The sequence below is a fragment of the Schistocerca serialis genome, chromosome 1, assembly GCF_023864345.2.
Source record: "Schistocerca serialis cubense isolate TAMUIC-IGC-003099 chromosome 1, iqSchSeri2.2, whole genome shotgun sequence".
NCBI lineage: Eukaryota > Metazoa > Arthropoda > Insecta > Orthoptera > Acrididae > Schistocerca > Schistocerca serialis.
Window position 1 is genome coordinate 931,891,036 of NC_064638.1, and position 18,696 is coordinate 931,909,731.

The following is an 18,696-nucleotide window of genomic DNA, read 5'->3' on the forward strand; positions in this document are numbered from 1 at the left end:
TGATAGTACTATGATCCTTTCGGAATCCATGTTGTGTGTCTGTTAGGAACTTATTTTTCAAGAAATAGTCACTAAGTTGTTTCAGCAGCACAACTTCAAATACTTTGCTGAAGACAGGTATTAATGATAAGGGCCTGAAATTTGAAACCTCTTCCTTGGATCCTTTTTTATGCACTGGTTTAACTGTGCTCCATTTCAATATATTTGGAAATGTATGTTCTCTAATACTGCAGTTTACCAGGTGGGTGATTATTTTAACTAATTCCTTATTACATTTTTTAATCACAATACTACTCAAACCATCCCATCCAGATGAGTACTTATTCTTTAGGTTATTTATTATCCTGCCTATTTCTTTTTCACTTACTTGTTTGAATTCAAAAGGTGGCTCTTCAAAGGAGCAGAGCTTTACCTCACTACTCACAGTTGTGTTATTAACTGGACTAACAGCTGCAGATATAAAGTATTTATTGAAAACATTGCAGACTTTATTAGGATCTTTAATTGTGTTTCCTTCATGTCTTATATTTACAATTTCAGTTTCTGGCTTCGGTGTGGCTTTGCGAAATTGATTTACAATTCTCCATGAGGTCTTGGCTATATTGTCTGACTGAGCTATTTCACTGCTGTATATCTGTTTTCTTAGATTTGAAAGCTCTTTCTTAAAGATTTTCTTAGCTTCATTGTGCTTGGCCTTAAAAACCTGCAGGTTTGTTGACTTGTGTAACACATCCAGGTCCTGGATGTTTTGACTGAGTTTTATTATATTTGCTGGAAGTATCAGTCTGTTGGTTTTTGCACTTTGGTTATGGGTGAACACTCTTTCTATTTTTTTAACAGGGCAGCATCTGTCAAAGTGTCTTAGCATAGTATCATAGAATTTGGCCCATTTGTTTTCAGATCCTTCAGTCTGGTAAACCAGATCCCAGTCCTCTATAGCTAATTTATTTCTTAGGGCAAGGATGTTACCCTCTTTTAGGCTTCTTTTATTTGCGGTAACTTTTGTCATTTTTGGGATGCTTGTGTTTACATACTCTACAAGCTGGCATTTGTGGTCAGAGTAGTGAAAATCCATATTCCAGCACGTAACACTGTCTTTAATATGTTTACATAGTATAACGTAATCAAATCTGCTAGATGTGGACTTTGTTACCCTGGTATCACTATTTACTACATTTACAAGATTATATGGGTTAAGAGTATCTATTAACCTCATATTACACAAACTGGAAGATTTTGCCTCAATATTCAGATCACCAAGTATAGTTAGGTCACTGGGACCACAACGTCCCACTACTCTACTAAATATGTCTATGAAGCTAACTACATCAGCCTTTGGTGGATGATAAATCCCAATAACTTTATGTTTTCTCATAACCTCTCTACACTCTTTGGTGTGGACTTTGATGCCTGTCACTTCAATCAAGCCTTCTTTGTTGTACTGGTCTAGATAGTTTAATTTCTTGTACTCAAGATTCTCACTAATGTAAACTGCCACACCACCACCCTATGTTGCTGTCTACAATAACTATTTGCTAAGGAGTAGCCCTCTTGTTTACAGTAAATAATTTCATCAGATTTTAATCCATGCTCAGTTAGCACTACTATATGAGGTGACTGTTCATTTACAAAAACCTGTAATATATTAAGCTTATTTCTAAGGTACTGTATGTTTAGGTGCATGAGCCTTAGTGGTATTTTTAACTGGTCACTCTGATTATCTTCCTTTAAAATGCACTGAGTTGGTTCACTAACAGTTGGCTTTAAATGTAATAGTTCCCCTTCCTGTAATATACTAAGCACTTCACTTGCTCCCTTTGCTTCTGGTACTATGCAGTGATTTTTTTCAGTTTGTCTCATTAAACCTGGATTGTATCTTTGTCCGGTGTTTATATTCCTCTCATTATTGTCACACTGGTATTTAAACTGGACAGTTTTACTTACATCTTTTTCCATGTTCTCTTTCTGCTTACTCGGTACCATAAAAAATCCTCACTTAGTGTAGCAGGTCTCCTAGTCCTCAGGCATCTGTCTTGATTGGAAGCTGCTTCTGATGTTGATCTCCCAGGCCTCAGGTATCTCTTCTGTGTGGTTGCTGTTGCTGGTGGCTCCTGTGCTCCCCGACTTGGTGACTGCCCTTCTTTGTTAGCTGCTGCGGCTAATGACCTTTGTATATTTTCCTCACATGCATTTTCATTGCCTTGAGGTAGTATTATGGGGTCTGCTGTTCTCGATGCTGGGGGCATCTTTGAATATGGCGGCAAGTGTACACGTAACTTTAAACCGCTCTGCAGTTTTTGAGGACTTAATTTCAATCAAGTGTATTGTTTGTGACGAACCAGAATTAATGAAATATGAAATTAGAATATGCGTGTTTAAACATAAATGGTGCCATTCACACTGCTATGCTCAAGATGATTTACAAATACAGTGTAAATGTGACATAGAGTGTAACGGCCACGAGATCGCGAGTGAAAAGTGCTACGCGGGAATAGAAGACAGCGTGCAAGACGAACTTCAAAAAGAACTTGACATTATAAAAAAATATATAAAAACAATGGAAAATTTAGTACTAACCATAAGGGAACTGTCTGAATCATCAAGGCAACAAGATCTCATTAATGCTAGCCATAAAATTCGTAGGTCTGCACAACCAAATGTACAAAGTGTAAACAGTATGACTGTAACTAGAAATATGAACGAACTGATCACTCAAAAAGACACAAGTGAATTAAACGCAAGAAAAGAAAGTGTTAATAGTGCATCTATGGGTAAAAATATGAACAAACTATCCACACAAAAATATACAAGTGGATTAAATGGAGAAAAACACAAGGTAAATATTCGTAAAGAAAAAAGAGTAAACAACCACGTTATGCATAAGCAAGGATACAAGCAACAGACATATATTTTTGCACATAGTCATGGGAGAGGAGTTACGGAAATTATGAGAAGAAATCACCCAGACCTTAATGTAACAGGCATCATCAAACCAGGCGTGCCATTACGCGACATTCTGAAAAACAGTGACAACATATTAACGACGGGTAACAGCTGCATCATAATAGGATGCGCAAATGATGTTTACTGTAATGAAACTTGGCGTGCAACGAGAATCCTAAAGGAAACAATCAAAAGGATGCCTCGAGTGCATTTCTACATTGTTAACATCCCCAGGAGACACGATCTGATGGAAAACTCATGCGTAAACATCGAGATTGTTACAGCAAACAGGCTATTTGAGAAAATATGTCGAGGTTTCCAGAATACGACCTTCGTAGAGATAAACAGTGTTCACAGAGAGCACTTCACAAGACATGGTCTCCACATGAACGTAAAATGGAAAAAGATTATTAGTGCCGAAATACTTAAATTTATTAATGAGTCATCTGTAATGGAAGTGTCTCCAATCCCAATTCCGCCAAAACAAGAGTTGTCTGTAACAGTGGAACCATCATTATCTGCAGTAGAGCTACAACAAACACCAGTAGCAGCAGCAAAGGCTCAGATGTTCTCAGCAGCAGTGTCAGATAAACCAATAGCAGCAGAATCACCACAATCATCAGCAGAGCTGTCGTCATCAGCAACAGCATCGAGAACAGCAGACCCCATAATACTACCTCAAGATGATGATAACAAAAAGATAGCTGTCAGAGAAAAGATTATCAAACAGAAGAGGTTATGTGACAAAAAGACACCTTGAATTTTATCCAATAATTGAAAACATTCTCTACAACACAACAAAAATTTAGTGGTATTTGGTTTGATGTCTGGTACCCGAAATTATGAGTCTTTTATCACCGTAATATTGGTCAGTAGGTTGATTCTTATATGGTCCATGGAATAGTGACCAGACATTAATATTAATTTGAAGAAGAGACGTCTATAATGGCACATTGTCAAGAAAAGTAGAAGATAGCATGTAATGATCAAGTTCTAATCAGACAGTAAAACATGATATACACTGACATAAAAGATTAATAAACGTATATATTGAGAGCAAATGCAACCTTTCAGAATAAGGGAGTATAGATATTGAGCAGAAAGGTAAATGTTTCTGAAAGACAGTGCTGTCAAATAACAATAGACACACTCCATGGTTTAAAATCAAAATGACTTCTTAGGTAGCAGAAATGAAAGTAACCGTAAATGATTTTAACTTTTCCATCAATATGTAAGAAGTGAGATTTAAAACTTTCCTGGCATACATATTGTTCCACAAAATTTTGAGTGAACTGCCGGATGTTTGCAACTTCCTGCCACAATATTTTGGCACAGAGTCTTCTGGCCATCTTCAGGTGATACTGGCAAAAACTCCCTGAGATCTGGTATTTAAGGCCCCTCTGGCACATGTGTGATGGATTCGCTTGGCGCTGCATGTGCACTACTTGAGCGCATTTGATTCTGCTGCACTGCGCGCCCTCCTTGGTGAAATTCGCCACATCCAATTCGATTACCTTCCTGCGGTCTGCCATCACCGAACACAGTATTTCCATTGGTCATGCCATGAATTACAATGAGACAAAAATTGTGGCCCATATGTCTAACTTTTGGAGTTCTATTATTAATGAATCCGTGGAAAGATGGCTGTCTGTCTATGAGTCACTTATTAATCGTAACAGCAGTTACCAATGGAATACATCATGGAATCCAGTCATCAAAAAACTACAAACTACATGTTCTCCATAGCTGGTGTAATTCTGTGATGGAACTGCGGGAAGACAATCAAATTGATATCAATGCAATGAGTTTTCACCACAGCGGGCAGTGGCGCAGCAGAATTGAACTTGCTCAAGTAGCGCACGTGCAATGCCAAGTGAATCCACCACACATGTGCCGGAGGGGCCTTAAATACCAGAGTTGAGGGAGTTTAAGCCAGTATCACCTGAAGATGGCCAGAAGACTGCACCAAAATATTGTGGCAGGAAGTTGCAAACATCCGGCAGGTCACCTGAAATTTTGTGGAACAATATGTAAGAAGCTTGCTAAATAAGCAATTTGAGCTTCTCATATAACTAGAAGAAACTGAGAAATCTAAAGATATTTATACAAATGTACTAAGCATAACAGAACATAATTTGGAAGAAATATAAATTGGATATATGCATATATATGAGTACAAATTAGTATCACATTCTGTAGGTGTAAAATGAGAAAAATGAGGGCGTCCATCACACAAAAAACCAAATAAGATCCCAGACAATAGATCTAATAAATACTCCATTGAATGGCTGTTTGAGCACAGTCTTTCAGGAATAAACTTGGGAACATATATAGAGCAATTTCTGTCGAGAAATTAGAGCTCTCTGATAAGAGGTTGTAGAAATGAATGTGGAGATTTCAATATTGATTTCATCTTGATGGTTCAGATTGAGAGTCCTTAGAGTTGTGGATGTATAGTGTTTGTTTGAGCCACACAATGCCATTCTCAAGAAGAGTAGAAGTATGTAGTGCAACAGTAGCTGATTACTTATTTCTAAATTTCACCATCTTCATGAGATAGTTGGGAGTCCTATAATAAAGCATTTATCTGAAGATTACAATCAAATGACAACAGTAAAACATCCCCATCAATCACATTTAACTGAGAAAGAAAATATATAATTTCACTTAATCATAAATGCTGATTCAATCACGCTGGTCAGAGAGAGAGAAAATTTACAGGATGAACAAAAGATAAGAATTTTACTGCAGTAGATGATAAATCTGATTCTTCCCTTTAAATGTTCTTGGAACATTATGATTCTAGTTTTTCTTTGCAGTGGGATAGAAAAACTGCACATTAAGCCAAAAGAAAGGGTGACTAACATCTTATGTCAAACTATCTTATGACAGGAACATACAGCTTTTTTTAATACAAAAGGCATCAGTAATTAGAGGGGCACTACAAGACCTGTCCAATATCTGATGTGCTGTACTGTACATGTAAGATTTACTGGACCACAAAATACAATACAATACAATACAATACAATACAATGTGGTAAAATTCTTTATATTTCATCAAAAGAGGTAAAAGTATGTCTTATACACAAAAGTACTCAAACTCTGAAGTACTCTTGTGCTTCTGAATCAAGGTGCATTTACTGACAGGCTCAAATATGTGGTTGTAGGACTTATTTATAAAATATTTATAAATACAGTACTTTGTTCTTCTGTGCTCAGATTTTTTGATTAAGTATCTTATGACAAAATAAGTTCACAAGAAGAATTAACCTACTGACATTTTCTGTGATTTTGCCAAGAAATTCAGTTGTTTGGATCACATAGTTCAACTTAGTAAACAAAAATGTCATGTCATTAAAGTTCATCCTCTTGCAATGCTGGAATCATATCTCGACAGTAGAAAACAAGGTTATATTAACCAATGACATGCCATGAATAAGACTAAATTTGCAGTGAGAAAACATTAAATATGTTGTCATACTATATTCAGTGTTTGACCTACATGTATTTTAGCCTACATAAATAAAAGACTTGGTACACTGCATTGACCTACAGACAGTAACTGTTCTATGGTAAATTCTTCTGGAACAGTGCAGCTGTCATAAAAAAGTATTTATTTTACAGAAACTTGCAGCAGAAATGTGATGTAAAATTTTATTTTATTTATTTATCCATGAAATTATGATATGGGATACATGTCATAGGAATTGTTGAAGGAACATATAAGATTTAGTCACAGTTTCTGACTGAGATGCTGGAGTTTGGCAGTTGTGTGTATGTAGGGTATGCTTGCTTGTGTGTGTGTGAATGTTGTGTGTGTCTCTCTCTTTAGTGATGGCTGAAAGCTACATGTGAGTGCCTGTGTGCTACTTGACATGTCTTCTTTACAGTGAGTAGCAATCTGTCTTTTTCTACATTGTTGATATTATGGATCTTACTTTTCTTGGGTAAGGATGGACCCTTTTTCAGTTCTTTACACATTATGAGGAAGCCCCTTATGTGATGAACTTGCCCAGGATTTGAAAAATCTATTAGCATTCTTATTTTTTTCCACTAAGGATGGACTCTTTTTCAGTTGACTACGTGTCCCAATAATTTCATTTCTTGGATGACAAAGAGGCACTTAGTTTCATAGGAGTACTTGCTTTGGAGACACACCTCACCATTGTTGTAAAGCAGTTTAGATGCTCTTCAGATGTTTTTGAAAAAACATCAATGCCATGCAGCTAGTGAAGACACATCATCCATTAAAGATGTTGGAGATGGTTATCCCTTATGGACCAAAAGGTGGCTAGTGCATTGTGCAGACCCCATAGTACAATTTCAAAGTCATAAAGGCTATTAGGTGTCAATGAAATATGTTTTTCTGGTCAACCTCACTATCCTCAATCTGGAAGTAGCCAGTTTGTATACCCTTACTGGGCAGACACTTTGCTCTCCTCACACAGTAAAATGTGTCATCAATTCATAGCCACAAGTATGCACCTGTTTTTGTGATTTTGTTGAGACATCAGTAATCGATACAGGATCTTCTGTCCCATCTTTCTTCTTTCTGAAGATCACAGAGGAGAAAGAGGAGAATCAAGGGCTTGTTGATGGCTGAGTGGCTTCATGTTGCAGCATGATCTCCAGTTCCTTCTCAATTGTCCATCATCCAGCTAGAGTCACTGTACATGAGCTATGAGTGATGTGGGAAGGATGACCCCCAAGTGTTGATATAGTGTTTCACTTTGGGTCTGACATGCAACTGCACATGTATGTCCACACAAAAGCCATACTTGTCTGGCCTGTCAGACATAAGATGTGAGGTCTGATCAGCATGAATGAAACTGTTTTTTTCTTTTTTTTTTTTTCTTTATTTCTTTTTTTTTTTCCCTGTCGCTTCCATGATAGTTTCCAATCTGTACCCTGAATATTTGAAAAGAGCAGGTTTTTATGCAGAATGTCCATAGGCAGAAGCACTCTTGTATTGGTAAGTTGGTAGTAATGCTCTGTTTTGTAGATGCTGTTTGCATTTGGTATATCAAACGATGGAAGTGCCATGAGAGAAGCAGTACAGCAAATAAAATTCTGTGTTAGATTAAACTACACAGCTGCTGCAACTTAAATGAAGCTGCAGCAGGCATGCAGTGAAGATGTACTACCTTGCACAATAGTGTTTAAATGGGTCAGGGGCTTCAAAGAAGGCTGACGTGCCTGTATTAAGTAACTTGGGCCTGGTGTTTTGGCTTCTGCTGTGATTAAAGTAGCTGTTGTGTGATCGTCCACGAGGATTGGCAGATAACATTATGTAGCCCCATTGGAGTGTTGAGAATTCTGTATGGCACTGTCTTTATGATTATGCATGATCATCTCCATATGAACTGTGTTTGTGCCTGCTGGATGCCACCTTTATTGACTCTCAAACAAAGCTCTGTGTGAATGCAGAGAAGCCGTGAGGTGTTGTGTCTCTTTGCTGATGGATGCATTTCTGGAATTGATTACCTCCAGTGGAGAGTGTGGCTGCATCATTATGATCCTGAAGGAAAATGAACCAGCACGGTGTGGAAATTGACAGTTTCTCCAACACCAAGAAACACAAAAGTTGTTTCATCTGCAGGGAAAGTGATGGTGGCCAAATTTTTTGACTGACATAAAATGATTTGCTAGCATGCCCTTCCCCCTCACACTATTATTACAGCGACATACTACATGTTGCACTGGCTAAACTGAGGAAGCACGTTGTAAGGAAATGACCAGAACATTATTGGGCTGGGTAACAACTTCATCATGACAATGTGTGGCTGCACATCACAAATCAAGTCACATAGTTTCTGTCTGGTACAATTCAACATAACCTGTGTATTGCATCTACCTTATAGCTCTGATCTTCCACCCTGGCTAACTTTTTTTCTTTCTCTCTCTCTCTCTCTCTCTTTTTATAATTCCCATCACTTATGACAAAGATGTTATAAAAAGCGCATTCAAGTAAGAGGGGAGTACCTAGAAAAAGGTCATGTAAATGTGGAAATGGAGTTATAAATTTTTCACAGAAAAATAATCAGTCTCAGTCTTTGTTGATCAGTCCTCATATATCCATACCAGGATTTGGACAGACTCCAAGGATATGTGCACTACAGCCATATTGCATCAGGAGTATTGTGTATTATCTTAAATGATAGAGAAGAGAAATCAATTCTTCATTATGTGTGGACTAGGAATGACCACTAATAGCTATAAGATATACTGCCAGCTGGCCCATTATAGAATGTCAAGTAGCCAGCAATAACTACAGCACAGAGAGATAATTGGCAGTGATGGTAGTAACCAAAGTGAAGTAATAACTATCAATAAGAGCAATGAAGTGAGAACAATAGGAGAAGACACAAGAACAAGACCAATTACAAAATTAATAATAGTCCAAAATAGTTTGTGAGGAAATAAAGGATATTACACTAGTTTGGTAATAAACCAGAGCAAACAGTGCTATGTTTACAGTTTTCCTCATGTAGTTTTTAATTTATGGTACTTAGTTATGTCTTGTTTATAACTGACATCTTATCAGCTGCAGTCCTGATTTATATTTTACCATCCTTGGTTCACACATTCCCAAGGGGAAAATAGGATTTGACATTATTCATAATCTTTAGGTGTTCACATGTCAGATCCTCTCTTGCTATTAACCCTGTCTTTGCTAATTTTCTTTCTCCCTTTTAGAAGTCTCCACCCTCCTTTGGTACGAGATGAGATGCCAGTTCACATTCTTAAGCCCAAATATTTTGATAAATGATGACAGGAGTAGCTAAACCCATTTTAGTTTAGTTTTGAATGTTTGTGAACCTTTGGTTTCTCACCTTTTATCTGTCAGAAGCCTGTTAAGAATCCTTGCACCGGAATATAAAACTGCTTTCTGAAACATAGACGTTCATCCTTAGTCTATACTCAAATTATATTTACCTTCAATATTGCAATTTTGGTTTTTGCAATTAATTCTGAACTTATCTTTCTTAATAACCAGCAATATCTTTAGAGAGTAAAAGTACTGGTTCATAAATGTTAAGAGTCCCGAGTTCCCTGAAGAGGCATTTGTAAGATGTTTGGACATCAACTTTACACGATATTCTTACTGAACATTTCTGTAGAATAAATAATTATATTACCTTTGTTGTATTTCCCCAGAAGGTAATACCATAGTACAGTATCAACTGAAGTACACAAATTACACCAGAAAATCCTTCTCATAGATCAACTTGGTGAGATGAACATCTAAGCACAAAGTGGGCAGAACTGGGCTTTCTGGTTGTCTTAATCATGTTCTATGTCCACCTCAGAGTGTAACACACCTAGATGCTTATTCATCTGTACTCTCAGTTCCAGATATGACTGAAGCCAGGCAAAGATGATTTATAGTGGAAAGGCTCATTTCTGAATTTCTGTTCCTCTGTTCTTCACAATTCTGGATTAAATCTCACTTTGGCACAGAAAGTGGTGAATTATGCTGCCACGAAAATCTTTGGTCATTTGCCAAATAATATTAAAAGTCTGACAGATAGCCAACCAACATTTAAAAGGAAATTAAAAAGAATCTCTGAATGACAACTCCTTCTACTCAATGGATGAATTCTTAGATATGACATAGTAAAAAAATTAATTAATTAATTATTTTGTGTAAAGAAAACTTATCTTAAAGTGACAAATTCCACATGATCATGAAATGTCATATTCATGATCTATGGAACAAGGATTAATGTATGTATGTATGATAGAATATCCAGACAAGGGTACACCCACAACTAGTCCCTACTAAGCTTCGTTAGTACACTCCTGGAAATGGAAAAAAGAACACATTGACACCGGTGTGTCAGACCCACCATACTTGCTCCGGACACTGCGAGAGGGCTGTACAAGCAATGATCACACGCACGGCACAGCGGACACACCAGGAACCGCGGTGTTGGTCGTCGAATGGCGCTAGCTGCGCAGCATTTGTGCACCGCCGCCGTCAGTGTCAGCCAGTTTGCCGTGGCATACGGAGCTCCATCGCAGTCTTTAACACTGGTAGCATGCCGCGACAGCGTGGACATGAACCGTACGTGCAGTTGACGGACTTTGAGCGAGGGCGTATAGTGGGCATGCGGGAGGCCGGGTGGACGTACCGCCGAATTGCTCAACACGTGGGGCGTGAGGTCTCCACAGTACATCGATGTTGTCGCCAGTGGTCGGCGGAAGGTGCACGTGCCCGTCGACCTGGGACCGGACCGCAGCGACGCACGGATGCACGCCAAGACCATAGGATCCTACGCAGTGCCGTAGGGGACCGCACCGCCACTTCCCAGCAAATTAGGGACACTGTTGCTCCTGGGGTATCGGCGAGGACCATTCGCAACCGTCTCCTTGAAGCTGGGCTACGGTCCCGCACACCGTTAGGCCGTCTTCCGCTCACACCCCAACATCGTGCAGCCCGCCTCCAGTGGTGTCGCGACAGGCGTGAATGGAGGGACGAATGGAGACGTGTCGTCTTCAGCGATGAGAGTCGCTTCTGCCTTGGTGCCAATGATGGTCGTATGCGTGTTTGGCGCCGTGCAGGTGAGCGCCACAATCAGGACTGCATACGACCGAGGCACACAGGGCCAACACCCGGCATCATGGTGTGGGGAGCGATCTCCTACACTGGCCATACACCACTGGTGATCATCGAGGGGACACTGAATAGTGCACGGTACATCCAAACCGTCATCGAACCCATCGTTCTACCATTCCTAGACCGGCAAGGGAACTTGCTGTTCCAACAGGACAATGCTCGTCCGCATGTATCCCGTGCCACCCAACGTGCTCTAGAAGGTGTAAGTCAACTACCCTGGCCAGCAAGATCTCCGGATCCGTCCCCCATTGAGCATGTTTGGGACTGGATGAAGCGTCGTCTCACGCGGTCTGCACGTCCAGCACGAACGCTGGTCCAACTGAGGCGCCAGGTGGAAATGGCATGGCAAGCCGTTCCACAGGACTACATCCAGCATCTCTACGATCGTCTCCATGGGAGAATAGCAGCCTGCATTGCTGCGAAAGGTGGATATACACTGTACTAGTGCCGACATTGTGCATGCTCTGTTGCCTGTGTCTATGTGCCTGTGGTTCTGTCAGTGTGATCATGTGATGTATCTGACCCCAGGAATGTGTCAATAAAGTTTCCCCTTCCTGGGACAATGAATTCACGGTGTTCTTATTTCAATTTCCAGGAGTGTATATGATTTGCTCTATTATGAAGAAGAACTAGTTCCAATTTGAGAGTAGTAGTAGCATTCATAAACAGACACCAAGAACAAAAACGACCACTGCTGCACAGAACTTAACATTATTCTGGCACAGAAAGGAGCAAAGTATTTACTCATAAAAATATTTGACCATTTTCCTTTCAAATAACAAGTGCTGGCAGACAATGAAAACAGTTTTTACGAAAACTGAAATTATTTCTGGTTGTACATCCTTCAAATAATTTTCAGTATGGATAATATCTAATACTGTTTGAATTAAAGGCATTCAATGTTATTCTAGATTAAAATAAAGCAAAAACACAAAATTGTAAGTGGAGGGCAGCTGGCCTTATTTAACTATGAAGATCAGTAATAGATACTGACCAGCTGTTACATTCTACATAATAGTGAGCAAAATATGGCCACAAAGCGCAAATTAAGTGAACAGATGTTGACTGAAAATGAGGCAAGTAAATGTTCTATCACTAGGTCAAAAATGGTCAAGTTAACACAGCAGAGGTCACAGTGATAAAAATGTGTCAGTTGCAATAAAAAACAGTTACTCCATCAGTAATATTGTTCTATTTACTTTAAGTAGGCTCATACTAATGGATAACTTGACAAAGTTGCAGTTGTACTCTGTGGTTTTTCAGAAGACATTGATTAATATCCTTTTATGAGTAACTGTGTACACTCATACAATGCATACTGTTGTTTACTTCTTAAGAGCTGTGTTATACATGGTCACTTTTGTAAGAGTCATCTGGTGCATGTTACTGGTGGTTTGGCAGATATCACTGATTAATATCCTTTTATGAGTAACTGTGTACACTCATACAATGCATACTGTTGTTTACTTCTTAAGAGCTGTGTTATACATGGTCACTTTTGTAAGAGTCATCTGGTGCATGTTACTGGTGGTTTGGCAGATATCTTCAACTTTGTTTTTGCAGTTTGTAGCCATATTTGATTATTTATCAAAACATCCTCAGTCCTGGGTTTGAACCCCACCACTGCTTAAATTTTAAATAAAAATCATCGTCAACGGTGGCCGAAGGCTTCCAGGATAAGAACAGTGGCCTCAGTCAGCCAACGGGCTTGTCAAAGAGGGCAGAGGAATGGACTGAGGTTCACGGCACTTCTTACCCTTGGAGTGGGAAACTGCCCCTGAAATGTGGAAGAACCAGCAATGATCAACAGGATGAGGATGCTGGAGCAATGGAAAACACTCCATTAAAGACACACACTGTGCACCACAGAACATGTGGCCTGTAATTGAAAAGTGTCATGGTGATCTCTCCATCAGCAAAAGATTCTGGAGTAGTCACCCAATCAGATCTCTGTGAAGGGACTGCATAGGGAGAGGTGACCATGAGAAAAAGATTGAATAACCAATGAAAGGGCAATCTTTTACAAGTCGGGACATGGAATGTCAGAAGCCTGAACGTGGTTGGCAAACTAGAAAATCTGAAAATGGAAATGCCGAGGCTCAATCCAGATATAGTGGGGGTCAGTGAAGTGAAAAGGAATGAAGACAAGGACTTCTGGTCAGATGGGTATTGGGTAATATCAACAGCAGCATCAAATAGTATAACAGGAATTATGAATAGGAAGGTAGGGCACAGAGTGAGTTACTGTGAATAGTTCAGTGACAGGACTGCTGTCATCAAAATCCCACAACAAACTAACACCTACAACAATAGTTCAGATATACATTCCAATATCGCAAGCCAAAGATGAAGAGAAAAAGGAAACACATGAGGATATTGAATGGGCAATTTAGTGCGTAAACAACCTAACAACCTAATAGTCATGGGAGTTTGGAATGCTGTTTACGGAAGGAGTAGAAGAAAAGGTTATGGGCGGATATGGGCTTGGTACTAGGAATGAAAGAGGAGAAAGACTAATTGAGTTCTGCAGTAAAAATCACCTAGTAATAGTGAACACACTATTCAAGAATCACAAGATGAGGAGGTACCTGTATACTTGCTAAAGGCCAGTAGGTACAAGAAGATATCAATTAGATTACACTATGGTTAGACAGAGATTCCAAAATCTGATATTGGATTGTAAGGCATACCCAACAGCAGATATACACTCAAATCCCAATTTAGTAATGATGAAGAGTAGGCCAAAGTTTAAGACATTAGTCAGGAAAAATAAATGCACAAAGAAGTGTGATATGGAAGTACTAAGGAATGAAGTTCTCTGAGGCTGTAGATGCTGTGATAAGAAACAGCTCAGTTTGAAGTTCAGTTCAAGAGGAATGGACATGTCTGAAAAGGGTAATCACAGAAGTTGTGGAGGAAAATGTAGCTACAAAGAAGGTAACTCTGGAGAAACCATGGGTGACAAGAAATACTTCAGTTGATCAATGAGAAAAGAAAGTACAAAAATGTTCAGGGAAATTCAGGACTACAGAATTACAAGCCACTTAGGATTACAATAAATTGGAAGTGCAGGGAAGCTAAGGCAAAATGGCTGCAGAAAAAATGTGAAGAAATCGAAAATGAAATGATTGCTGGAAGAACTGACTCAGTATATAGAAAAGTCAAAAGAACCTTTGGTAAAATTAAAAGGAAAAGTGATAACATTAAGAGTGAAATAGATATTCCACTGTTAAATTCAGAGGAGAGAGCAGATAGGTGGAAGGAGTACATCGAAGGCCACTATGAGGTGGAAGATTTGTCTGGTGATGTGATAGAAGAAGAAACAGGAGTCAATATAGAAGAGTATTAGAATCAGAATATAAAAGAACTTTGGAAGACTTACAACCAAATAAGGAAGAAGGGATAGACAACATTCCACCAGAATTTCTAAAATATTTGGGGTAAGTGGCAACAAAATGACTATTAACATTCGTGAGTAGAATATATGAGTCTAGTGATATACCATCAGACTTCCAGAAAAATGTCATCCACACAGTTCCGAAGACTGCAACAGCCAACAAGTGCAAGAATTACCACACAATCAGCTTAACAGCTCAAGCACGAAAATTGCTAACCAGAATAATATACAGAAGAATGGAAAGGATAAATGAACATGTGTTAGATGACAATCAGTTTGGGTAAAGGCATCAGCGAGGCTATTCTGATGTTGCGGTTGATAATGGAAGCAAGACTGAAGAAAAATCAAGACATGGTCATAGGATTTGTCAACCTGGAAAAAGTGTTCAACAATGTAAAATGGTCCAAGATGTTCAAAATTCTCAGAAAAATAGGAGTAAGCTGTAGGGAAAGACAGGTAGTATACAACATGTACAGGAACCACGAGGGAATAATAAGAGTAGGAGACAAAAAATGATTTGTGTGGATTAAAAAGGGTGTAAGACAGGGATGTAGTCTTTCACCCCTACTGTTCACTCTGTACATAGAATAAGCAATTATGGAAATAAAATAAAGGTGCAACAGTGGAATTAAAATTCAAAATGAATGGATATCAATGATAAGATTGGATGATGACATTGCTATCCTCAGTGGAAAAAGAATTACAGCATTTGCTGAATGAAATGGACAGTCTAATGAGTACAGAATATGGATTGAGAGTAAATCAAAGAAAGACCATAGTAATGAGAAGTAGCAGAAATGAGAACAGTGAGAAACTTAACACCAGAATAGTGATAATGAAGTAGATGAAGTTAATGAATTCTGATACCTAGGTAGCAAAATAACACATGATAGTCAGAGCAAGTAGTAAATCAAAAGCAGACTAGCACTGGCAAAAAAGGGCATTCCTGGTCAAGGGAAGTCTTGGGGCTTAATTTGAGGAAGAAATTTCTGAGAATGTATGTTTGGAGCAGAGCATTGTATCATAGTGAAACATGGACTATGGGAAAACCAGAAAAGCAGAGAATCAAAGAATTTGAGATGTGGTGTTACAGAAAATGTTGAAAATTACATGAAGTAATGAGGAGGTTTTCCAGAGAATTGGTGAGGAAAGGAATATATAGAAAACACTATCAAGGAGAACTGACAGGATGGTAGGACATCCATTAAGACATCAGGAAATAGCTTCTGTGATATTGGAGGAAGCTGTAGAAGGTAAAAACTGTAGAAGAAAACAGAGATTGTAATACACTCAGCAAATAATTGAGGGTGTAGGTTGCAACTGCTACTCTGAGATGAAGAGGTTGGCACAGGAGAGGAACTGGTGGTGGGCTGCATCAGATCTGTCTTTCATATGTCACCCAGCTTCAAGAGGAATCATTGGTTTGTTTCCCATCAATAACAAAATTATTTTTAAAGTAGAATTTTACATGTCCATTTGAGAGAGTGGTTCCAATTTTGATATTTCTTTAAACCATTTGTATTAACAGGGACTGTAAAACACAAAAAATAACAAATACTCCTGAACTGTCCTGGCTCACACTGACTACTAACCCCATGCAGCAGCTCCTCAGTCATTGCTGAAATACTGATTATTCTAAATGATTAATGGAAAATCTCATATAAGATGTGAAACAAATACTAACAAAGAGATAGAGGGGCTGGCCAGTACTTACCTCAGCTCAGTACAGCCGATAGATACACATAAAACAGAACTGAAAATTTACATTCCTAGCTTTCGGAACTTTGTTCCTTCATCAGGGAGGAGAGAGGGGAAAAAAGGGAAGAAGGGAAAGTGGATTCAGTTACTCACAACCCAGGTTATGAAGCAACAGGGAAAGGTAAACAGGGAGGGTAGCAAGGATGGAGGCATGGTTGTCAGAGGGAAGCCAAGCCTCCATCCTTGCTACCCTCTCTGTTTACCTTTCCCTGTTGCTTCATAACCTGGGTTGTGAGTAACTGAATCCACTTTCCCTTCTTCCCTTTTTTCCCCTCTCTCCTCCCTGATGAAGGAACAAAGTTCCGAAAGCTAGGAATGTAAATTTTCAGTTCTGTTTTATGTGTTTCTATCGGCTGTACTGAGCTGAGGTAAGTACTGGCCAGCCCCTCTATCTCTTTGTTAGTATTTGTTTCACATACTGATTATTCTGTATGTTTTACTGTCCCTGTTAATACATACTGATAAAACAAATACACATGAGACTAATTTGGAACTGGTCTATCAAATGGGCTCATAAAATTCTGCCTAAAACTCATTTTATATATTAGTGGAAACAAACTGATGTTTCCCACTGACATTGGACATCGTATGAAAGAAGTGATGAGAAGTATTTGTTTGGGCTGATTCCAGCTACATATTTCAAAAACAAAATTGCAAATATATGTTATAACACAGAGCAAATGTGCTTGGTGACTCTTATGAGAGACACTTGGTACAGTTACCACATTAATATGACTTTTAAATATTCCGTAATATGTAATTTGTGAATTATTAAACCACATGTGAATAATGTGCCACAGCTAATTACAGTTTCTATCAACTTTAAGTGAGATGCCCCTCTGTGACTGAGGTTGTTAATGCATGCTTGCATGAGGGGACTCAACCCAGTGGTAAGCTGGTTCAGATCCTGGTTGTGGAAAAATTTTTCACTGCCAGTATATGACAAGGCAGGTGAGCAGAGGTGGTGATGTAAAGTTCCTGATTACCAGACCTTGTGCCAAAATTCTGATTCAAATGCCAAACTCCTCTGCAGTGTCTCATGAAGAAAGGGCATGTGGCTACTTACCAGGTTTCACCCTCTCCCTTCTGTCATTATCATCATCACATGACACAAACATTACACTCCACACACACACACACACACACACACACACACACACACACACACACAATACACACCAGTAGTATTACAAATATTGTAATTGTAATGGAGCATATTGTAAATGAATAAACAAAAAACAAAAACTACTTTAAGCAAATTTATCTCTTGGTGACACTTTGTGTATTTACTTTTCAGGTATTTGCATTTTTAGGGTTCTTTGGTTCTGTAGTAACAATTTACCTTATAGCAACAGAGACTGTCTCATTGCTTCGGGCAGCTGGTCTTGTATGTCATATTTCTGAAGGGACACTTGGAATGACAGTTCTTGCATGGGGAAATTGTTTGGGAGGTAATTCTAGTAGTTTTACATACTTTTAAAGTTTTGTCTTATTTGTTCCCATTGAAAACTGATAGAATAATTTGTGATGATTTTGATGATGAATAAGTATACTGGAAATAAAGTAAAATTTTCTAAAAATATTTAAATGCTTTGCCATTTGAGGATAAAGTATTATTAGATTAGACACTTAGAAAACTTTATAGTATCTGATATGTACAAATGCTCTTTGTGGAGACAGAAATTGATAGTTAAAAGAATACTTTCACAAAAATAATGATATTTAAAAAGTCTATATGTTGAATGATAATAAAAGTTAACCAGATTATGCAACACATATCAAATGACACATAAAAGAACCATTCCAGACAAATAATTTATTTCTGTATTTATAACTAGTTTTGAAATGTATGAAATGTGTATGTCAGTTTAGTGTAACTCAAAGACTGTCAATTCTGAGTGTTAATTACATAAAGAGCAATACAGCATGTAAAGTACTGATGTTAATGATAGCATGGAACAACTGTACACTGGTGT

At 38.5% G+C, this 18,696-nt stretch overlaps 1 protein-coding gene across 1 annotated transcript in view; it reads left to right on the forward strand.

The window, feature by feature from the left end:
• LOC126449663 (mitochondrial sodium/calcium exchanger protein-like) overlaps window positions 1-18,200 on the forward strand; it is an 85,458-nt gene extending 67,258 nt beyond the window's left edge. The window contains exon 4 of the mRNA XM_050091022.1: window positions 18,018-18,200. Coding sequence (XP_049946979.1) covers window positions 18,018-18,200 — 183 coding nt within the window. The remainder of the gene's footprint in view (window positions 1-18,017) is intronic.
• The last annotated feature ends 496 nt before the right edge of the window (window positions 18,201-18,696 follow it).